The sequence below is a fragment of the Podarcis vaucheri genome, assembly GCF_965113315.1.
Source record: "Podarcis vaucheri genome assembly, chromosome: 9".
NCBI lineage: Eukaryota > Metazoa > Chordata > Lepidosauria > Squamata > Lacertidae > Podarcis > Podarcis vaucheri.
Window position 1 is genome coordinate 80,202,457 of NC_138767.1, and position 24,113 is coordinate 80,226,569.

At 43.2% G+C, this 24,113-nt stretch overlaps 2 protein-coding genes across 3 annotated transcripts in view; one reads left to right on the forward strand and one right to left on the reverse strand.

The window, feature by feature from the left end:
• The window catches only part of SH3TC1 (SH3 domain and tetratricopeptide repeats 1), a 409,292-nt gene that overhangs the window by 186,064 nt on the left and 199,115 nt on the right, over positions 1-24,113 (forward strand). The gene's annotated exons all lie outside the window — the stretch shown is intronic.
• FOXJ2 (forkhead box J2) overlaps positions 1-24,113 on the reverse strand; it is a 33,214-nt gene that overhangs the window by 6,901 nt on the left and 2,200 nt on the right. The window contains exons 2-7 of one of the 2 annotated variants that reach the window (XM_082238555.1): positions 7,956-8,311; positions 6,525-6,599; positions 5,663-5,731; positions 4,089-4,229; positions 3,623-3,818; positions 1,297-1,629 (exon numbers count right to left, since the gene is read on the reverse strand). In XM_082238555.1, coding sequence (XP_082094681.1) covers positions 1,297-1,629; positions 3,623-3,818; positions 4,089-4,229; positions 5,663-5,731; positions 6,525-6,599; positions 7,956-8,288 — 1,147 coding nt within the window. In that variant the 5' untranslated portion in view covers positions 8,289-8,311. Of the gene's footprint in view, positions 1-1,296; positions 1,630-3,622; positions 3,822-4,088; positions 4,230-5,662; positions 5,732-6,524; positions 6,600-7,955; positions 8,312-24,113 lie in introns of both variants that reach the window. The other variant, XM_082238554.1, reaches the window with a different exon arrangement.

Here is a 24,113-nt window from a genome sequence, read left to right on the forward strand (position 1 = left end):
TGAAGACTTTGGTGATTTTTGAAGCTTTTCCAAAACTTTCCCGACAACGTGCATCGCAAGACGAAAAAATCGCTAGACGAAAAAACTCACGGAACGAATTAATTTCGTCTTGCGAGGCACCACAAGGTACTCCAAACCTGTGGATAACCCCACCCAGCGGTTTCATGTAGATGTTAAACAACATGGGGGATAGGAGTGAGCCCTGCAGGACCCCACATTGAAGGTTCCACATGGCTGAAAAGCATTCCCCAAGCAACACCCTCTGGGAATGACCATCCAAGTAGGATTGGAACCACCGCAAAGTGGTGCCACCCACACCTATTTCGGACAGTTGCTCCAGGATACCATGGTTGATGGTATCGAAAGCCATTGAGAGGTCAAGAAGAATTAACAGGGACACGTTTCCAAAGCAGTTTCTGTGCCTAAACCCCAACTGAAATGGATCTGGAAAATCAGTTTCTTCCAAAAGCACCTGGATATGGTATGCGACCACTAGCTACAGAACCTTGCTCAGGAAAAGGAGATTAGCAACTGGTTGGTAGTGAGTTAGGTTTTCCAAATCCAGGGAATTTTTCTTCTGGGCTGCCACCCCAAACTTCTGAGGGCAGTGGAACTAGCAAGAAGGCCCTACTGCTGATCTTAACACCTGAGAGGATCTGAAGGGAAGAAGATAGTTTTAGAAATTTGGGGCTCATGTTGTTAAGGGCTTTAAACGCTAACGTAAGCACCCTGAATTGAACCCAGAAACTATCCGGCAACCAATGCAGCTGTTTTAAAACAGGGATTATATTGGAGTTCTAAATAGAACCCCAGCTGCATTTGGATCAATTGAAGTTTCCGAGTTGTATTCAAGGGCAGCCCTATGGAGAGTGAATTGCAACAATCCAGTCCATAAGTTACTGTGTACTGTGACCGTATCATCTCTGTCCAAAAGGGACTGGAGCTGGTGAACCAGCCTCAGCTAGATATAGGCACTCCTAGTCAAAACCACCTGAGCCTACAGTGATAGCGTTGGACCTTGGAGTAAACCCAAGGCCCAGTGCAGGGTACAATCAAGAGAGCTGCAGTCAGTTCTGACTTCCTGCACAATGCAGGCCTGCACAAGTGTGTTCTTCCACATTCATACTCGACTATCTTTGGTGCACAGCTAAAAATGTAAACTGTGAAGTGGCCCTTCATGATTTGCTCAGAAGAAACATGCCAAAAGCTCCTCAACTCCAAGCTTTCAGCCTGGCCTAGTCCATCTGTCCTTAATTCAATGAATATTTCTGTCAGCTTGCCCACTCTGTAACTCACCAAAGCTAGCATTATTCATGGAAGCTTGTGATTGCTGCTGCTGCTGTTGCTGCTGCTGTTGCTGCTGCTGCTGTTGCTGTGAATGGGAGTGCGGGTGGTGGTGCTGATGCTGGTGATATCCTCCATGCTGCATTGAAGAGGGGTGAATGGACATCACAGGTGGGGGGCCATAGCTGTCCCCTCCTTGCTGCTTGCCCCCCTGGGATGGACAGCCTTCTGAGGTTGGAGTGTGGAGGGGGGGTGCAGCTCCCACCGAGGAGGGCACCTGCTGCTGGTGGTACATATAGTAATTGTGGTTGGAGGGCTGCATGTCACCCAGGAGGGAAGAGAAATCTGAAGGGAGGATTAAAAGGAAAGTATTAAAATGGGTGGCGGGCCCTTTTTAGCCTGGAGGGCCACATTCACCTAGGCCCAGCCCTCCAGGGGCCACTATGGCCACCCACTCTCTTATCAGGTACATGCACTTATGCACACACACACAATACACACATAGGCATATTATGGCCTTTCTTCTGCTCCTCCTCATCTGATGACTGGCAAGGGGGCAGTGAACACCTCTATCTGGGAACTGGGCTCTGCCCACCCCATGTTTTTTAATCCCTATCTCACTATTTTGCTGCGGCTGCCAACACTGGCAAGGTCTTGGACAGCCAGAAAAAACTGTGTGTGAATGGGAGGGGCAAATCACGCCCTTGAACTGAGGTTAACCACTCCTGCATTAAAATACACAAAGGTAGCAGAAACATCAGTTCTATACCTTTCCTAGAAATGAGGAGAGTACCCCAAATATTATAAAACAAGCCATTAGCACTTCAGTGACCACAGTTCTAGCAATGTTCACTAAACAGCAGCTTAGGTCCAGAATTTTTCCACCCCTTTTCTAAGCGAATAACACAAAAGACAAGATTAGCTTCATGAGATGCTGCCCCCCAGTGGCTGTAACTGATTAACAGAATGCAAAGTACTCTGGAGTAGGCCTGGGCGATATATTGATATATCATTGCCCAGGACTGTTATGAGGGGCAGACCGCGATGACGGCTTCACTCAGTGGTATATTGTGGGTGACACTGCTGCTTCCAGAGACCCTCTGCTACCAGCACCCAGCACGCCAAGGGAGCAACAAGCTGCAGTGGGGCTGCTCACCCACCCTGCCCCCCACACCAGTGAAGGCAGAGGGAGTCCTGCAAATGGAGTCCTGTCAGGCTCCGTCACAGGGCTCCCTCCGTCTTGGGGAGTCATGGGGCTCGCTCAGCTGGAGCCTTCCTGCCCCCCAGCTGAGCAGCAGGCTGGGGCCAGCTGTCACTGGCCCTAGGGGGAAAGTGTCTCAGCTCCCGCGGTGACAGCTGTGGCAGTTTCACCCAGTGCCTCGCAGGCTGGGGCAACTGCAGCTAGTTTCAGCATCACCAAACCACAATGTTTGGCTGGTGATACACCACAATGTGGATCGCCCAACCCTACTCTGGAGCTGGGAAACAAGTACCATATTTCACCAAATGATCATCGCACCCTGCTTTTTCAGTCCAAAAACCAGGTTACCTTTCATTCCATAATCATTGCATGGTATAATTCTGTTTGTCCTGCCACTTAAACAGAGCGGCAATGTATTCACCAGTGGGATATGGATACACATTTTTCTCTTGCACATTGTGCATTGCAAGCCGCAAGCTTAGCATTCTCAGTGCACATGTCAGTATACTATACTGTATTTCCATAGGTGCAAGTGAAGTGTGCAGGCGGGCATAGCTGCCTTGAGTGAGGCACATGATATGATAAGACCTGCATCGTCCTGCGATAGCTTAGTGATAATAAAATTTAGTAATAATAAAATTCTTGCTTCACATAATGGTTGCACCCCCCTTTGGGGCAAAAAAAAGGCATAAAATCTGTGGCAATTATACGGGGAATTACGGTAATCTCTCTCTGCAACCTGTTTCTAGCTATTGATCTTTCCCCTTTCCCTACAGCATAGGCATGTCCCTAACCCAAGAGGTCAGCTAAAAACACTCAATCCATTACTGAGCACATAGTTCTGTAGCAATTTTTAATTCAGTATGCATTCTACAAAAAAGGAGGTTTTGGGAGGTGGTGGGCTCTCCTTCCTTGGAGGTTTTTAAGCAGAGGTTGGATGGGCATCTGTCATGGATGCTTGAGCTGAGATTCCTGCATTGCAGGGGCTTGGACTAAATGACTCCCAAGGGTCTCTTTTTTAAGTCTACAATTCTATGATTCGAAGATGATTATCTGGGGTGCAGACACCTCTCTCTCTCTCTCTCTCCCTTTCTCTCCCTCCCCCACCCCCCGATCATACCTCGCACTGTTACTCACCATGCTGGGATGAGGAGGATTTCTCAAGCATGGATTTATAGAGATTTCGGAAGGACCAGCTCAGGTCCTGGAAGTTGATCTCAGAATAGGAGAATTTCAAGTCGTTGCTGTTACTGTAATGTGGAGGTGGCACATCTGGACCTTCACGGCTCTGACCGCCAGCCACTGTTGCTGCCACATCCACAGGCCCTGTGCTCTGCTGAAGATAAACAGGTGTATTAAATAGAATTCTAGCCTTTTGAAACCAGGGATTGTATGTGTACAATTCCCCCATTTCCAGAGCTATTAGCTCTGGCCCACATCCAAGGCATGCCACTGTGCCGCAGCTCATTTCCCCTTCCCTTCACCATCCATGTCCTTTTTTGCTTTTCAATGGCCTTCCCCCATTTTCTTCCTCCCTCCTCCCAGCTCCCCCTCAGCAGCCGCCTTTTTCCGCTGCTTCTCCCTCTTCTTACCCTTGACTCACCTGACTGTAATTGCCAATAGGCGGTGTGCTTTGCAAGGATAGCTGCTGGGTGGATTCAGGGGACAGCGATGATTCTGCCCCAACAGAAACAGGCCCCCGGGGGCTCTTGCTTGCCTCTTGCTCTGGGGAATCCTGGGACAGCTGAACAGATGGAAAATATGCGCATAAGAAACACATGGGCAGAGAAGTAAAACTGCAGAGAAACAACTCACTCTAGAGTTGACAGAAAATTGATAGGACTAGATAGGGGCAAGTATGGCAGTCAAAGAGAGCGTCACCTGCCACGCAATGTGCTAGAGCAGGAGGGAAATTAAAACTCCATGTCTAGTGGTTAAACAACGGACTCACATGCGGTGAGCCAATTTAAGATCACCAGCCAAGACATAACTATTGAACAAACCTCAGAAACCTTTTGTGAAATATAACACATGAACTTTCCATTAGTGCTGCAAACCAATTAAATAATTTTTATGTGATTAGTTATAAGTTTTAATTGATTAATTAACTGATCTATCAATTAAATCTGCATATGGGTTAAAACAGTGTTTCTACAGCACAAAGCACTTTCTTTGTTTTTAGATGAGGCGTGTATGTGTTGTAATAGGCATTTCCATGCGCTCTGGCACTCGTCACGGTCCTCCATGCACCAGTAGAGGCTTAGTTGTGCTGGCCACATGACCCAGAAAGCTGTCTGCGGACAAACACCACTCCCTCAACCTGAAAAGTGAGATGAGCACCACACCCCATAGTCGTCTTTGACTGGACTTAACTGTCCAGCGTCCTTGGACAGGCATCATCTTAGAAGAGGCATCCCCCAGACCCACTGAACGCAAAAAAAATTGGAATGCTTCTTTTAAGCTCTTATACTAAAAATAATATTTATAAAAATTAAATTGCTGTACAATTAATTGCAGCATCTTTTTGGGTGATTAAAAGTTTTTTTAATTAATTAATTAAACTCTTTAATTTAATGTATTATTGCATATTTACTCTAGAGCCAGACTCACTCTATTTAGTGGGGTTTACTCCAAGGCATGTGTGCACAAGAATGCAAGCAAAACATTGCAGCCCTACTGAATGATTTAATAAATCTATGCTGTTTTTGGAGCAATATAGCTAATACAGTTATTAATCATTAGGTTAATAATTTAAAAGAACAAAATTAAAGTCATTTAAATTAAGCACATGTGTATAATTTATTATGTATTTTGCTATTTAAATAATAATAATCCTCATTCTGCTAATAATGGAGCAGGCTGAGGAAGAAAGGGGAAACAGGGCAAGGCACTGAAGCCTTTCCCTCCTTTGGCTGCTGCAAATCTTATGCAATTCTTCTCTATTTCCAAATCTCAGCAGACATTGCTCATGCACTGACAAACATTGCTTCAAGCCCATAAAGGCTACAAACTTGCTTTTAAAAAAACATGAAAGTGAAGGCTCGCAGAAGCCTGAGTTTTATGACCAATGCATTACTTCTGTGCCATGTAGGATCATGTCCTTTGGAAAAAGTGGATCTCTTAATCATCTCACAAATGCTTTGGATTTTGAGGGTAGGAATGGGGAGCCACACTCACATCATCATCTGGTGGGTGACGCCTCTTCCGGGAAATATCAGGACAGGTATCTATGGTCCAGTAAGAACCCTGCAAAGAATAAGATCTACTGGTGAAAGGAGTATAAAACCAACCCTTGATATCAGCGATAGCAACAGCAGCAGTGCAACCCATAATACCAAAGAGCATGCAGGTTGCCACAGCTTATCAATTACTCTTGCAGCACAAGACAGGTCCTTTCTTTACATTGCAACATCATTGCAACATCATCCTTGATACTTTTTTGTGATGTCACAATCCCAATACTCCTTCAGTCTCCAATAAACTCTTGGGAAGAACAGGTTGGACAAGAACAGCAATTCTGATGAAAAGTATGAAAAAGAATGACCAGGGCAAAAATGCAGTAAAATCTTTAAAAATGTGATGTTTTGCTCCTGTTGCAGGATAGTTCTGGGGTCATGCACACACATATTACAGTCTGGGATACAAAGGCCCACTGCCTTCTCTTAGCTTTCCCAAATGTGCACATACCGAAGAAGTCAGAGCTATTTCATCTACACTAGAGTTTATTACTTATTACTATTAATATTATTATTACTGAGAGATACAGAAGAACAGAACCTGAATGTTCTTTCCTTGCTTCTTCAGCAGAGCAGTAAATACCTATGCCCTACTTATACACAAACCTTTGCTCTAGCCTGGAGTAGGAGCAGCAGAATTTTTAACTTGCCTGCATATTTTATGTCCTCACTTAATCTGTTCATTCACATTAGTCCAATTTCTGCCAAGAACAGGAGTGAGGGTTTAGAAGTCAATGCAACATTGGTTTAAAAAAAACACCTCCCCACCATGATGGTCAAATGTCTAGCTTGATCCCTCTCACCTTTCCAGGGTCGTCCCGAGGGCGAGGCACTTTCCGAAAGCATTTATTCAGAGACAGGTTGTGACGAATGGAGTTCTAGGGAGGGAAAAAATGACATAGCTAAGAGGCAGGCTGCTCACCCATGCCCTTATCACCTCCCTAGCCCAAAGACTGCTGCTTTCCCCTCAGCCAGAGTTCCCAGGCACAGCTATGGTTGTTGTTTTGCGACATCAAGAGGGGGGGAGCCGGAGATGGAGTGCTGGGTGGGATGGGAAGGATGTGGCAGGCAAGAACAGTGAGGGTTAAGCAGCCTCTTTCTACCTACCACAGCTGCCCTGGAAGTCATCCCACCTGCGGTATTTTGGAGAAGAAGCAGCCAAGCTTCCAACCCCAAAGAGCAGTTCCAGTCTCCCCACCAGGATGCAGATTTGCATCTTTTACCTACACAATGGGAAATTCTGAACAGAGAAAAGGCAAGGTCTTCTCTTAGAACCAGTGTTCTACTCCAGGGATGGGGAACCTTAGGCCCAGAAGATGGAGGCATATGTGACTGAAGAAACCCTTAGATTTTGTGTTGCTATAAAGTAGCCTTCTGCGCATATCTCTGCCCAATTCTTCCTCTGGCCCTGCACATCCCTGGCAAGTGGCCTCTAGAAGGTCCCTCATGAAGGAACTGAGTAAAGTGCAGAAAGTTCCCCCACCACAGCTCCTCAGACAAAAGTTACAGCACAGACTGACTCACCGAACCCCAAAAAGCTAAATTTCTCCTTTACTGCAGGAAGAATTAAGGCTGCATGAAACACATGTGACTAATCTGCAGCACACAGTGGTAGTTATGACGCGTACCTCCACCTACCTCTAGCATGGTGAAATGCCATGGACTGCATATTTGCTATGGCACATTAGCCAATCGCATGCTCTGATTTAGCCTGTGGCACAAGTCCCAAGAAGGCTGGCTACCACTGGCACAGAAGAGAGCCTCTGACTCGGAATAGGAATCTGTAGCTCATATTCCACCAAGCCTAAGTGGAGATTATTATTACCCTCTTTATCTGCATTGAACTAGAAACTATATTTATATATGTACTTATTGCTGAAGTTTTTACTGTTGACTGCTTCAGGATGTTTCATGGGAAGAAATTAATAAATGAAATCAATGTTATCTATTTTAAAGATACAGAATGGACTTCAAGCGTATAGAAGAGGCATGGAGAAGCTGAAGACTGAAACACTCATATGGGAAAGTTTCACCTCCCCTCTGGTCAAAATTTAGAATGTAAGTACCTTGAGGCGGAGATTTGTTTTTGTGTTACATTCAGTCTGTAAAACACCATGCACATTCATGGCGTGATCATACAATATAACGTTAAATGGGAATGGATTTTCATAGGAGCAGAAGCTGGAACCTCTGCTCCTATGAATGAACTTCTGAGAATGCCTAAGTCTACTTACCTTCCACCCAATGCCAGCATTCTTATAGTAGGGAAAGTTGTCACAAATCCAGCGATAGATCTCACTGAGGGTCATCTTCTTGGCCGGGGATGAATTGATAGCGTAAGTGATCAGAGTGGCATAGCTGTAGCGTGGCTTCCCATCCTGGTGGACGGCAGCATCGTCTTTGCTCAAGGTGGCATTGGGGTCAGTGGGGGAGCCAGGAGAGCACTTCCGACCAGCCCCCGGGGGCCCTGACTGGGAGGCACCCCCTAATTTCTCAATAGTGGCTCGCAGAGTGAGCTGTGGGAGCCAATCAATGGAAGTGAGGCTGCTTTCTAGATCAGAGGCCATGATGCTGGAGGCAAAAGTGTCTGCTGTGGAGAAAGAGAGATACAGATAGATGGGGCTGTTGAAATATGATCACATTATATTTTTTTTTCTCCTACAAGGAAAAAAACCTCAGTATGGCCAAACAAAAGCTGCATCACCAATAGCTCAGTTTCCAAAGCCACAGACATTACTGCATTTGCTTGGTTATGTGTAAGAACTACTGCATATAGGTCAGGAACAAAGACGACAACTTTCTGAGCCAGACTTAAGAGAAGTTAGAACAGGCTTGTATAAAAGTCACTCTTTTCCTTACCTATGGAGAGTAAGCTTCCTCTCCAGGCAACAAGAAAGGGAAGTGCTAAAGAAGTTGAACCACAAATTAGTGCAACATGCAGGTGAGCACAGGTAAGCTCATAGAAGTTTGTGTGGGTTAGTTACAATGCATCATAGTCACTTGCCCATATTTGGACATTTAAATTGTATTTCTCAGTGATGTTCTGGATACAGGCGGCAACCATTTTACATGGGGGTTCCGTTCCTGGCCCCCATGTGCATCAGTGCAGAACACATAAGCCCACCCCACCCCACCCCATTAAACCACTGCCCCCATTCCACCCTCTTTTGGGTCCAAAAGGACCCATGCGTCAACTGGACATGCAAAATGGTCACTGCCTGTAAGTATTGTTTTGTTCTGATGCATATCATGACTGCTTTGTTTTACAATTAAAAAGAAGGGGGGAAATACCCCCACCACTCTTATTACAGTGCTTCTGACATGAGAGGACTGAAATATGCCTTGAAATGTTAAGCCACCATGTTGAGTGCACAAGTCCCATGAAATGAGCAGCAGCTACACAAGAGCACTGCCTGCTAGATTCTACCTCATGAGCTGCATCTGTCTGGCTCTCATTCTTTTGCCCTTAGTGTTAAATAAAATCTACTGCTTGAGGCAGGGATAGCACTCGCCCAAAGATTCTGAGATCAACTCTGCAACCTGTGCTATTACCCAGCTAATTTGAGGGAAGGGCACCTCGATGGAAGAAAAGGGATAGCTCTGTAACAACACTTCTCTCCAGTACAGAACTTTCATATACATTTAAAAGACTGGCAACTAACAAGCTCAGCTAACAGATTAATTAATAAGCAGACAAGTAGTGGCTGAATGACCACCTGGAGGGGAAGGTTTAGTTTCCCTTGCAGGTTATTTCTCTTGTGAGCAGTCCAGCTGAGGCAAGGAAACACCCATCAGTGAATGAACGTAACAATTAGTTGTTTCTTTTTTTAAAAAAACAGGTATTTTAGGATGACAGGGAGCAGTTGCCCCAATCCAAACATGTATGCACTCAATGTATTCTACACCACTACTTTCACAACACAAAATGAGCCTATCTGGTCTTTAAGGACTTACACAAGTGTTCAACAGTACTTGTTTCATTACGCTCTCAAACGTGTATGCATCTGCTAGCTTAGACCCGCTTGTCACACCCATAACCTTTAACGGTATTTCACATATGTTTTATCAGTCTTTACAACAACCGTAGAATGGTGGGCTGGTGCTACTGCCTCTGTGTTAGGGGTATATATAGTGAAAACACTGGTCAATTTGACAGTACAGCGGTACCTCGGGTTAAGAACTTAATTCATTCTGGAGGTCCGTTCTTAACCTGAAACTGTTCTTAACCTGAAGCACCACTTTAGCTAATGGGGCCTCCCGCTGCCGCTGCACAATTTCTGTTCTCATCCTTAAGCAAAGTTCTTAACCCAGGTACTATTTCTGGGTTAGCGGAGTCTGCAACCTGAAGCGTCTGTAACCCAAGGTACCACTGTACAATGATGTATGAATACCACTGGGCAATCATTATGTATACCCCTTGAGCCATATCAGCAGTGAAGTAAGTTACTATAGGATTAAAAGGTTTATGATGATTTACCAAATCATAATTTCAATGGTGCCAAGTTCTAAAATGGTCTAGTGGGGCTCAAGTCCATCACCCCCAATTCCCCTGTCAGAGGCAAATGCCAATTTTAAAACATATTCAGGTTAATATCAATCCAAGCCTATTGATATCAGCAATGCTATCTCATTAAGCTAAATATAATCTCTTTCCAACAAATTATTGTAATAATACTAATTCCCCATAAAAGAGCCAAGGACATTCTTGATTCTTCCAGGATCTAGAAGCAGTTTTAGCTTTCAATGTTAGAGTATTCCTCCTCTAAGTAAGAGAAGCTGTTTCGGAAGGACTGAAAGGGAAGAGCAGAGAAAGCAATTGATAGCCCTTGCAACCAAAGAAAGAGGTAACCCTTAACCCACAAATGAGATTACATACGTATGACAAGATTTGAGGGGAATCTTTTGCCCTCTACCACATTTTGTGGTTTTTCTACATTTACATGGATTTTAGCATATATACAACCCTGTTCACAAGGCAATTTGTGTGGCTCAGAAAGGCAATGAGGGGGAAAAATAAATATGCCGCTACCTTTCAGCATGAAACAACTAACATATTTCAATGTAAGTGACTAACATGTGTGACCTTAGGGTGAAAACTGAATCCGGCCCCTAGTCTCAGATTCCCTGCACTGTGAATTCCACTGATTGGTAGAAGGTGGTATTCTGCTTGTCCTGCTCTTCTGCTAAATTCTTTCATCCTTGCCTCATCCTGCCATGGCAAGCCATGCCTCTGAATTCACACAACAGGGTTTGAGAAGCTTTTCACATGCAGTGATGAAAGCATTAAGGTTATAAGCAGGACAGACAGCCAGGTGCAAAACAGTAGCTGGGGTGGCAGAGCCCATTCAAAATGATGGCTTTGAGGGGAGTCAATTACCTACTCCACCCGACAGGCCACACACTTGGATGACCTGAACGAAGTATACCTGAAGTAGATAGGTAGCCGTGTTGGTCTGCCATAGTCAAAATTAAAAAAATTCCTTCCAGTAGCACCTTAAAGACCAACTAAGTTAGTTCTTGGTATGAGCTTTCGTGTGCATGCACACTTCTTCAGATACACTGAAACAGAAGTTGCCAGATCTCACTATATAGAAGGATCTGGCAACTTCTGTTTCAGTGTATCTGAAGAAGTGTGCATGCACACGAAAGCTCATACCAAGAACTAACTTAGTTGGTCTTTAAGGTGCTACTGGAAGGAATTTTTTTTATTTTGAAGTATACCTGAGTTACTATAGACCAGGGATTTTCAAATTCTAATGTGTGGGGAATGAAAAACCTGTGTTGTTGCTATAGTTAAAAAATTGGGAGTCAGAAATCCTTGCTCATCTACTGCAAATCATCCAGCCATCATTCAAGAAGCCATTGATATATCCTGATCTACCTCCTGCCCACCCCAACTCTGAAGCATTTTTATAAAAACCATTGATCAAGAAGCAAGCAGTGTAGCAGTTCCAAGTACCAGATAGCTTTATCTTTTTAAAGAAAAAAAAATCTTCTCATGTTCACGAAAAATTGGGTATAAGACTAAACGTTACCTTGAAACACATTGTTCCAGGTGGATGATAAAAACAAGACTCATCTCTCAACAAGACGCATCAAGTTACACTTGCTTTTTATTGTTATAACCTGCCCTGGGACCTTATGGTGAAAGGTGGGTAAGCAATCTAATAAATCAATCAAACAAGCCCTTACAAAATGTTATATTTTGTAAATGAGTCAATTAACCAAATATCTGTGTAACAACAGTTTGGCAGCTCTACACATTTTACCCACTATTTTTAACTTAATCCCAAATCTTCTTTCTTAACTGCATTTTCTAACAGTTATTGGGTCATACAGTAGCTTGTCATCTCTTCAATTTTTACAAATATATATACATACTAAAAATATAATATTTGACAAGGAAAATAACGATGGCGTCTAAACAAGGTGAATTTAAAAGCGAGAAGGGGGGAACACATGGGATAAAGGACAAGCATCGTAGCTCACAAGTAGTGAAGACTTTTAAAATTGGAAACGTATGGATATATGGTTAGGAAGGGGGTTGTCCTACCAATGCTATTTATGAAGTGGAAAGAGGAAATAACATTTTTCTTGTCCTTTCCCATTATCCATAAACCTTGCTGCATGCAAGGAATCAGTGGAATCAGTTGCTCAGGTTCAGGGCTGGAAGGCAACCAGCCACAAACCTGAGCCCTTTCCAGAATAGGCGGGGAAATTTTTAAAAGAGTGGGAAAGAAAAAAAATGTTGTCTCTTTTCCTATTCCGTTCCTGAAAACTCCCCTCCTTCTGAAAGTTCTAACAGCACTACAAGGCTGGCTGGCTGGCTGGCTGGCAGCTTGAACTGCAGCACAGTTGGAGTTCCACACTTATCAGTGTGGAAATGAAATGGAATTACCCAAAATCATGGTAGTACAGTGGTACCTCGGGTTACGTATGCTTCAGGTTACATATGCTTCAGGTTACAGATTCCGCTAACCCAGAAATATTGCTTCAGGTTAAGAACTTTGCTTCAGGATGAGAACAGAAATTGTGCTCCGGCGGCACAGCAGCAGCGGGAGGCCCCATTAGCTAACGTGGTGCTTCAGGTTAAGAACAGTTTCAGGTTAAGAACGGACCTCTGGAACGAATTAAGTGCTTAACCCGAGGTACCACTGTACTTGCTACATAAGGGGGATTTCCTAGGTAAATTAAGAGAAAACTATTTGTAAAATGTACCAACATCCTGTGAACTTCTAGGAAACTGAGAGTGCAAGTCTTTTTCTTTTCTTTTTTAATGGTACAAGAGGTTATAAGTGCTTGAGCAGGCCAATTGCATCTAACAGTGAGAATACTATAGGTGGGGATTTAGGTCAGGGTGGGGGAGAGATAAAGTTCAAACTCTCTTTTTACAAACACTGATCTCACTGGAAAAAGACTAGAAAAACACCACATAAATATCTGGACAACAACTGAGGAAAAGAACTGGTCTCCGGGTGGGAATGCCTTAAAATGCATTTGGCTGGGCAATAACCGTTTTCATCACTGGTGTTCTACTGCCTGTGAACACACACATCAGTCACATGCAACTAGGCAAAGACCACTGTAGTTGCTTCATCCATGAAGATGCTGATGCCAAAGAGAATTTTAGCTCTACTTGTGTCAAGACTTCATGGAGACAGCATCCTGGTACCACGGAAAGACATACCTCTTCCAACAGAAAGGTAAAACAAGGGGGTTCCAGGCCACTTTCCAGTGGCTTTCCAAATTTCCTTTCCTTTATGCGTAGGATACTGAAGCAACTGGATGTCCACAACACAGAATAAAAATAAACATCATTTGATTTTTAAATAGTCATCCATAAAGTATTTCAGGTTGTTTTACAAGTCATACTAAGAATAAACCCTTGAATCAAGGGTTTGAGGCCTGGCAAGTAGGCAGGGACAAAGAGTCTCATATCCTTATTTTGCATCTAGTCATTTACTCTTATTCTAGATGAAAAACACTCTCACATACATATTAGCAACTAATAAATGCACTTCAACCACAAGTAGACTGGAAAAAAGAACAACCCTGTTTAACCACCATCACTGTGAGGACAACACATGTTTAAATGAAGTTATGGGTAACTAATCTGTTCTAAAGGATCATGGGTATGCTCCATCCTAGGATTCTAGTACATACTCTTAGTGTTCTAGAACTACTAATTTTAGACTGAGAATATGGAATCAGAAATGCAAGATCTTTCAGATATGGTCAAAAGACACACTGGTACTAATCTCAGATTAACAACACCAAATTAAAGAATGCAATTTGAATTTATATTATATAGCTGTATATACAGATAAGACCAAGAAAAAGGTCTTAAAAGTTTGCAAGTTGTAGCTGCCTTCCCACAGTAAGCATAAGATTGTATGGGGTGGGCAGAAGCAGCAATGCCTGTACTCTCTTTTTGTGTTATGCCAAACCCTTGTGGCAGTCATGAGGTGACTGGCACAGTCAACAGTAAAATAAGAATATGTAAGACAATTCTCAAAAAACTTTTTGGGACAATATCAAATTCCAACATGAATTTGAAGTCAGTGGTGTTAGTGGCAGCATAGTTAGCTGGCAGGCTACATTCTTAAATGCAGATTGAGGTGTTCACTGATTTTTCAGCTTGGCCCTTCAAGATACAGGCCTCCCCACACTTACGTGTGATCAACTTGTGTGCAACCGTGTATATGGTTGCTGCCAGGAAATAAATAAATAATTCGCTTCCCACCTGAAATGGCAGGAGAGAGCTGGAAAGTCTTTGTGGCTCATAAGGAGGCCCTTCCCTGAGCCTGAAGTGGACATCAGTAAGCCTAAAGTCCAGAAAAAAGACCAGTGAGGGCTCCAAAATGGCACATGGGAACCATTTTGGAACCTGCTCAACAGCTGTTGGGTGGGAAACTGCAGCAGGCTCCCTGCAAAATGTAACCTCCGCCTAAGTTGGGAGCTGCTTGCAATTAGTTACTGCCCAGGAAACAATATACAGGCAGTGACTGTTTTAGGCACGTCCGTTATGTGCATAACCGCACACACATGCATCACATCAAACCCAGGAGTGACCCAAAATGTCACAAAAAGGGATGGATGCAGGCTTTTTCATTCAGTGTTCTGATTATATGCAATTTCATGCAAGCATGCAATGACCCAGAACACAACCCCTGGCCTCTATACTTTTAATATTGGGTTGATTAGTGGTGAGTTTTGCCCAACCCTAATTCCGCACTAACTCATCTCTGTTTTTCAACACCCTTCCTTTAAAACCAACTAGTATTGCCCTTCTTTTCTAAACCCTCAGAAGATACCCCATATCCCCAAGAAAACACCAAACATCAGAGAGATTAGTGGTCATGCCTGCCATACATTTCTATTTTGATATAAAAGATGTTCTATGGCACTTTAGAGACAAACAGATTCATTGAAGCACAAGTCTATGTTATCAGAAACTGTCCTGTGTTTACTGTGATGGACTAGACTAGAATGTTTCCTACTATGGAATTTGTCCCAGTTTCTGTTCAGATTAAATGAAGTATTTTGCCCCCTTATAACTGATTAGGATTAAAGTACTTTGTTATGGGGTTGTGAGATTAGCTATGCTGCACCTTCCAAGACTAGCCAAAATGTTTTTGGACTCATTTTGAACTGGGCATCTGCAACCACTGCAGGGCTAGAAGTAAAACAGACTCAAAAATAAAGACCACTAGAGCCTCAAGTGTCAGTTAACACAGGCTAACTTTCACATCTTCATTCTCTGGCTGGCTGGGGCTGATGAGAGTTGTAGTTCAAACTATCTAAAGGAAAGCAGGCTGGGGAAGGCTGCCCTAGAAGATGATACAAAAAAGTAAACATTTTTGGGAGAAGTGGATAGTAGGAAGGAGAATTAGTTATTGAAATAAAAAGACTATTCTCAAATACAACAGTGTTATGAATGCCACAAGCAGACACAAAGAAAAAAACCTTGACAAAGGGAAAGAGCTGGGAGAAGCACAACAATGTAGGAAGAAATGAGAACATTAACGATGTAGGTGAGAAATTTCAAGACCCAAACGATTCAGGTAAGGATTTTGAACTTGATGCAATAAACATAAAAAACCCACTAAATGGAAGGGGGAGCTGACATTTGAACCGACACACCATAGCAGCAGATGAAGATAAAAGTCTCCTCCTCAATGTGTCATGGGAGTAAAAAGAAGAAAACTACTACGTGCAGTTCAGTCTGGGAAAACCCCAGCAAATCTACAATTATCTATGCCTATTGTACAGTATTTGCAGTTTGTAAAATTCTGGATGCCCCATAGGGAATGAACTATAAAATATTCAGATAGAAAGCTTTAGTCATTGAGCTACTAAAATGAGTGATAGAGCATATACCATGGATTTTTGCACACACATTTTGCAACTTTATCCCAAATTATTTCTGGCTTGCATCTGAAGAGTGTGGCCAAACTAGATGCTACACACAGGTGTATGTAACTTCGCCCCTACATTTTTTAAAGTAAAAACACACACCCTAAAAGTAGTGAAATGGTGATCCTTGGGAGCTGCTTAACTCTAGCCCCACCAGCTGTTTTTTCACTCAAAATATAAATACCCTCCCAAGCTACTTTTGCACTTGTAATGGGACGGGCTGTTTTTTTTTGAGGGGGGAATAATGTCTGAGTGGGGAAATGACCTGAGGTAAAGGGTTAAATGGCCCCTACTCCAAGTTCCTCAAATTATACTTTCAGCTTTGTAAAGATACATTTGATTGGCTTTCATTTTTTTTAATTTCAAAAAAAATTATATGAAACATAATAAATGTGATATCTGATTTTAGAGTACTATGGTTGCAAAAACAACCATCAGGGCCAAACTGCAGAAATCAGTGTTTGAAATTCTCCAGGTGCCAGGTGCATTTTGCTACTGGCGTAGGTCCAATTGCAACTATGTGGAGATATCTGGGTGCCAGGTTGTCAACCACAGTTTAGAAACCTCTGCCTTAGTCCATAGTTTCCACTGTGTATGTTTCTTCTTCTTGCATACTGGGACAAGTGAATTGTTATAAGAGCAAGGCACAGTCAAGCAACATAGTTGAGATCACAGAATTGTAGTGTTGGAAGTAACCTCGAGGGGCATCTAGTCCAACCCCTTGGCGAATAGACATTCCATTGTGGCAACCAAAACCTAGATGTAAGGTGCCATTTGGTGCCTAGCTTATGTATCTGAGCATCTAACACTGGAAGAAATACCACCGTCGCTAATTTCTGTTAGTAAACACTCATAAACGGTTGATATTTATGAGCATTTACTCTGAAATCCAAAAGGACAGTTTAACCATAACAAGGGGATGAATGAAAGGGTCCCTATCTCTTCACAGCAATGGCAAATTAAAGCACTAGAGTCAAGTGTTCAAAAGTTAGAGCCATAATTAGAGCAACACTTACAATAAAAATCTTCACTCCAGAGCCGTGTTTCCCAACCTGTAGGTTATGACCCACAAGTGAGTCACAGGCTCTGTAAGTTTTCACAAAATAATTATTACTTTTATCCCTCTTAACAAGTACAAGGAATACCTCTTACAACATTTTGCTGGCATTTTATAATGCTGCGTTGGCACTTATAACGGAACAGCGGAAAGGCTAACGTCTTACATTTTAACACTTGGGAATTACTCTATTGTGACAGATCCAGCAACAGTTTGCCACAAAGGTGTTCTAAGCAGCATCAGAGGCAAGCTGTAATAGTAACTCACAACAACCCTTTGTACGAGCACCTTGTGGTGAACGACCGCTGGATCTGCTTCCAGGGTTAGTTACTTGTTAAGTCAAAGGGGATTTGAAGTTTGCTTTGTCAAAATTTGTCCACTATCCTTCTGCTGAAATAACACCAGAAATCTGAGTGATGTCACTCAAAGTTGCCTTTATCTGTGGAAAAAAGAAAAACAACACACTGAACTGTTGTGTGACAGGACCCTCAAACGTAAATTATCGGAACTGAAGTTATGAAAATTTTGGCTTCGTGTTACCAAAATTACCACTGAGTATCCTGAGCTTCCTGATGAAGCAATATCTGTGTTGCTGCCATTTGGTAGTACATGCAAGACAGGTTTTTCAGCAATGACTGCTATGGGGACAAAAAAAGTAGCAAGCGATGTATCAATAAAGATTTGAGGCTGTGTCTAACAACTAACAAACTCTGCACTGACTTGCTCATTGGCAAAATTCAATTCCAACATCCCACTGATAAATTGACTTTATCATGAATAAAACTATTAAAAATAGTCATTTGTTTGTTATCTCCAACACCGATTTTGTAACCGTATGTTTTTAGAACAATTTTAATAGTTTATGAAGCAATACCCTGCAATCCTATTAGTGTTCTTACATTCCCATTTTTTTAAAAAAAAAATGTGAGTAACTTTGTACGTACTACACATATTTCAACAAATTCCACATGAATAGGCGCATTAAGGAAATTTTTGCTTGGATGCCTTGAGCAATGGTTATAGAATACGCAAAGCTGAAGTTAGACTGCACGAAACCAACAGTTGCCATAAGGCTCAGAGTTTATGTGACAATAAATTGATGGGTCACCATTATCAGGTAAATTTGGACTTGTGGTTCACCATATGAAAAAGTTTGGGAACCACTGCTCCAGAGCACTATATGCCAGGTTGTATTTGACTATAGAGCTCAATAGTTAAAAAGTCCCAGGAGGCACGAGGGTGAGGGGAAAGATATACACTAATAAATAACAACAATAATAATAACTAACAGGTACCGTAACTACTACTAGACAAATAACAATAATAACCTCGGGTTAAGAACTTAATTCATTCTGGAGGTCTGTTCTTAACCTGAAACTGTTCTTACCCTGAAGCACCACTTTAGCTAATGGGGCCTCCTGCTGCTGCCAGAGCACGATTTCTGTTCTCATCCTGAAGCAAATTTCTTATCCCGAGGTACTATTTCTGGGTTAGCGGAGTCTGTAACCTGAAGCGCCTGTAACCTGAAGCATCTGTAACCCGAGGTACCACTGTAACAGGTAACTACTACTAGAGTCTGATAAGCCAGGAAAGTCTAGATACTATCAGAACACACATATGATCCACTGGATCCCATGTCATGCCTTTTTTAAAAAAAGCTGACAAGCCTAACTAACTGTGAACTGCATCCTGCTTCAAACTTCTATCCGCCTCTTTAAGGATTACAAGCCATAAATCCCTAAACATTAACTGTCATTCCTGCAGATACCTTCAAATGACAGTCAAGGTATTACAGCACACAGCAATACAAAGGACTTCCTGTATGTTTATGAACGGCCTGCACTTTCCCTCATATTCTCAGACAGAGAAATCATAGAATCATAGAATCATAGAGTTGGAAGAGACCACAAGGGCCATCGAGTCCAACCCCCTGCCAAGCAGGAAACACCATCAGAGCATTCCTGACATATGGATGTCAAGCCTCTGCTTAAAGACCTCCAAAGTAGGAGACTCCACCACACTCCTTGGCAGCAAATTCCACTGTCAAACAGCTCTTACTGTCAGGAAGTTCTTCCGAATGTTTAGGTGGAATCTTCTTTCTTGTAGTTTGGATCCATTGCTCCGTGTCCGCTTCTCTGGAGCAGCAGAAAACAACCTTTCTCCCTCCTCTAGGTGACATCCTTTTATATATTTGAACATGGCTATCATATCACCCCTTAACCTCCTCTTCTCCAGGCTAAACATGCCCAGCTCCCTTAGCCGTTCCTCATAAGGCATCGTTTCCAGGCCTTTGACCATTTTGGTTGCCCTCCTCTGGACACGTTCCAGTTTGTCAGTGTCCTTCTTGAACTGTGGTGCCCAGAACTGGACACAGTACTCCAGGTGAGGTCTGACCGGAGCAGAATACAGTGGCACTATTACTTCCCTTGATCTAGATGCTATACTCCTATTGATGCAGCCCAGAATTGCATTGGCTTTTTTAGCTGCCGCGTCACACTGTTGGCTCATGTCAAGTTTGTGGTCAACCAAGACTCCTAGATCCTTTTCACATGTACAGTGGTGCCTCGCAAGACGAAATTAATCCGTTCTGCGAGTCTCTTCATCTTGCGGTTTTTTCGTCTTGCGAAGCACGGCTATTAGTGGCTTAGCGGCTATTAACGGCTTAGCAGCTATTGATGGCTTAGTGGCTTTAAGAAAAAGGAAACAAACTCGCAAGAACTCGCAAGACGTTTCATCTTGCGAAGCAAGCCCATAGGGAAATTCGTCTTGCGGAACGACTCAAAAAACGGAAAACTCTTTCGTCTTGCGCGTTTTTCGTCTTGCGAGGCATTCGTCTTGCGAGGTACCACTGTACTGCTCTCAAGCCAGGTGTCACATGGGGGAGAAAATCTTCTGCAGATGGGCAGCATGCCATTCACATTCAGAAGCCACGGTGGCTTTGTACAGATCTCCCTTCTGTACTAAATTCCAGGCCAAAACTAAAGTTTCTGACTATATATATGCGGAAATGGGCCAACCTACACTATTGTATGTTCTAAACTCTGCTAGTCAAGTGGGTGTAAACCTGCACTGCTATCAGCCTTTCTATCATCACCTTGGATCTAATGAAGAACCCGGCATGAAGGAACCAAAGAAGATGAAGACTCAGGCTTGTACCATTGTCATGCACCATAATCAGTTAGGTCACACAACATTTTCTCCCATCCTCAAAACCAACTAGATATCTATGGAGCAGCATTAGAAATGCCCTAGGTGCCAGGTGCATTTTGCAACTGGCACAGGTCAAATTAGATTTCTAGATGCCAGATGGGCGACTGGCATCTCCATCTGGCTGGCCAGTCTAGCTTTCTTAAGCAGGTAAGCAGAAGAGCTTATTTAATGCATTTATAGCCCACTTTTTTCTCCACGGAGTACATGGTTACCCCCCCCTCCAGTTAATCCCTACAACAACCATGTGAGGTACTTTAAGAGGCTGTGACTGACTCCAAGGTCACCTAGTGAGCTTCAGGACTGAGTGGGGATTTGAACCCTGATCTCCCAGGGCCTAGTCCAACACTCTAACCACTACACAACACTGGCTTCCTAGAGTACTTCTGCCATGGGGCATCTCTATAAATTAAGTAGGTAAATATGGGGAAAGCAGAATGTCACTTCAAGAAGTCCGTAATATTTTTGTTGAAACTTGAATTTGATTTATTCTGGATTGTTTTATTTGATGTTTTAATGTGTCATGAACCACTTTGAGATTTTTTATTTAAAATATAAAGCAGTATAGAAATGAAATTATTAATAATTACTAACAACAACAACAACTTTCAGTGGAAAAAATGGTGCCTATACATTTTGTTGTGGTGACCATAACCTAGGTTTAAGATGCTATTTGGCAATTAGCTTATACAGTGGTACCTCTGGATACGCACACCTCCAGCTGTGTATCCTTCAGCATGCGAATGCGGCAAAACCAGAAGTATTTTTTCTGGGTTTCGCCACGCATGCATGCACAGAAGCAGTCCCTCCGGTTGCAGAAACTTCGGGATCCGACCAGAGCTCCAGAACGGATCCAGTCTGCAACCGGAGGTACCACTGTAAATCTGAGTTTCTAACACTGCTACAGAGGAAACTTTTATTAATTACAGTGGTGCCTCGCAAGACGAAATTAATTCGTTCCGCAAGTCTCTTCGTCTTGCGGTTTTTTCGTCTTGCGATGCACGGTTTCCCATAGGAATGCATTGAAAATCAATTAATGCGTTCCTAGGGAAACCGCCTTCAGACCAGGTCCGGGGACAGTCTGTCCCCGGACCTCTTCTGAAGGCTGGGGGGGGGTACAAGGGCTTTTCTTCCCACCCACAGCATTTTAAAAAACCCTGGGACAGCGGAGGACTTCTCCGCTGTCCGGGGCGATCTTAAAATGCTGGAGGGTGGCATTTTAAAATCGCCCCGGACAGCGGAGGACTTCTCCGCTGTCCAGGGCGATTTAAAAGCCCCTGGGAAGGCAGGCAGGGGGGACAAAGACTTTCGCCCCCTGCCCGCCTTCAGAAGGTGTCCCCGCCCCCCCTCCCCGCTTCGGAACAGCGTTCCGAAGTGGGGCGGCTGGGGCAGGTGTCCCCGCCCCCCCTCCCCGCTTCGGAACAGCGTTCCGAAGTGGGGCGGCTGGGGCAGGTGTCCCCGCCCCCCCCTTCGGAACAGCATTTTAAAACCTTCCCGGGACACGGGGAGATTTTAAAATGCTGGGGGTCAGCAGCGCTTCGCTCCCGACCCCCAGCATTTTAAAACCTCCCCGGGACACGGGGAGATTTTAAAATGCTGGGGGTCGGCAGCGCTTCGCTCCCGACCCCCAGCATTTTAAAACCTTCCCAGGACACGGGGATATTTTAAAATGCTGGGGGTCGGCAGCGAACGCTTCGCTCCCGACCCCCAGCATTTTAAAATCTCCCCGGGACAGAGACTTCTCTGCTGTCCCTTGGAGATTTTAAAATGCTGGGGGTCGGCAGCGAACACTTCGCTCCCGCCCGCCAGCATTTTAAGATCGCCCGGGGCAGGCGGGGGGGAAGGCAGGCGGGGGGGAGCAAAGACTTTTGCCCCCCGCCGGCCTTCAGAAGAGGTCCTCTTCTGAAGGCCGGCTGTGGGCGAAAGTCTTTGCTCCCGACCGCCAGCATTTCCCTATGGGCTTTCGTCTTGCGATGCAAGCCCATAGGGAAATTCGTCTTGCGAAGCGCCTCCAAAACAGAAAACCTTTCGTCTTGCGGGTTTTCCGTCTTGCGAGGCATTCGTCTTGCGGGGTACCACTGTACTATTTTATTTTATCACACTCATTTTAAAGTTTGCTTGATATTTGTTTTACTATTATATACAAAATGAATAATTTGTACTCAAAACTAGAGTAAGTTACATTTTGTTGTTAAGTAACTTTGAATAACCTTTGAAAAAGTGTGATATAAAAAGTTAAAAGCGTATTTTTAAAATGGAAAGCTTAGGCCTCAGTTACATTAGCAGATCACACATATCTGCACAAGCTTGAGACAAACGTTAACTTCTGAATAGAAAGGTACAATGAATGAGAGTTCAATCCTGCCTGTGTCAGGAAGTGACATCTGACTGTGAAGCCCCAAATTGTACCAGTATGTAGGTTCTGGTTGTGGCTGCTCATGGTGACAGAGCAGGCTCTGACCCAGCCCAAAAGCACTCTTCTGTATTATTCATTCACATATTTGAGATATTAAGATGTTGTTTTCAAATCCTCTAGGCAGAAGGCAAGAGGACCACTGACCTAAAGGACTTACAAATTTAATGAAACTAGACAAAATTCAATTAAAAATGGATTTCAAGCATCCACCTATATAAACTGGAAGAACTTTCACAAGAGGCAGAAGGTAATCACAAACAGATTTCAAAGTAACAACCTTCAGATTTTCAAATTGTTTTTCAATTCTAAAGACCATTATTCTGATCCCTCTGCCTTAGACACATTACTTTTTAAAAACCCTAATTAAATAAACATGCAAAGAACCAGCATCATCTCCAATTATCTTTCATTATTGCTTAGGCAATTTCACCTATAACCATTATTTTACACCAAGCCTTTTTAGACTTTGGGGCCATGATCCTAAACAGACTTGTTTTACTTTTGAGTTAACATGCATAGATTATGGAATTAAAACTCAAAATCCTTGCTAATCATCGTTAACTTGCAAGTTCACAATTCTCAGTGCTATGTAAGAGATGATGAATCTAGGTAACTTTTAATTAATTTTCTCAGATCTATAAACTGATATTTCGTGGATTCCTGATTTTCAAGTTGTGGGACATTAATTAAAGTTATGAAGAAGTACCGGTACACTGTGAGATGGTCCAAGCTTCTTCCTCACGTTCCTTTTCCCACCTTTTGCTTACATACCTGGGTCACAACAATTGAACCACTCCACCAAAATACAGACTGAAGGCATTGATCAGGTAACTGTCCCCCCTGATTTTCCATTCCTCACAGCCAAATTTTATAATAGACAAATTCTTATTTTATTTGCAGTGAACTATATATTGGGTGTTTTAGCTCTCCAGAAAAATCTACCTGTCCAACTGGGATGCTCTGTGAAAGTTTAAATGTAGGGCTGTTACTCAGCTAAAGAAATCTGAGTTCATTAACTTCATGTGTTTTAGCTCATTAATGACATCTGCATGCAATCTGCACACATGAAAAAGCAGTAGTTCTAAAGAAAAAAAGCATGTTACAGCCTGCCTTGAAAAGTGGTTGCCTCTCTTACAGAGAGAGGTTGGATAGCCCCCTATCAAGGATGCTGTAGCCATTTCCTGAAGCAGGGATTAGGGCTAGATGCCTTCTGAGGTCCCTTCTGACATACCTTGTTTTCAGGTGAAAACAAGTGTCATCTAAAAAAGTGTCATCTAAAAAAGTGTCATCTAAAAA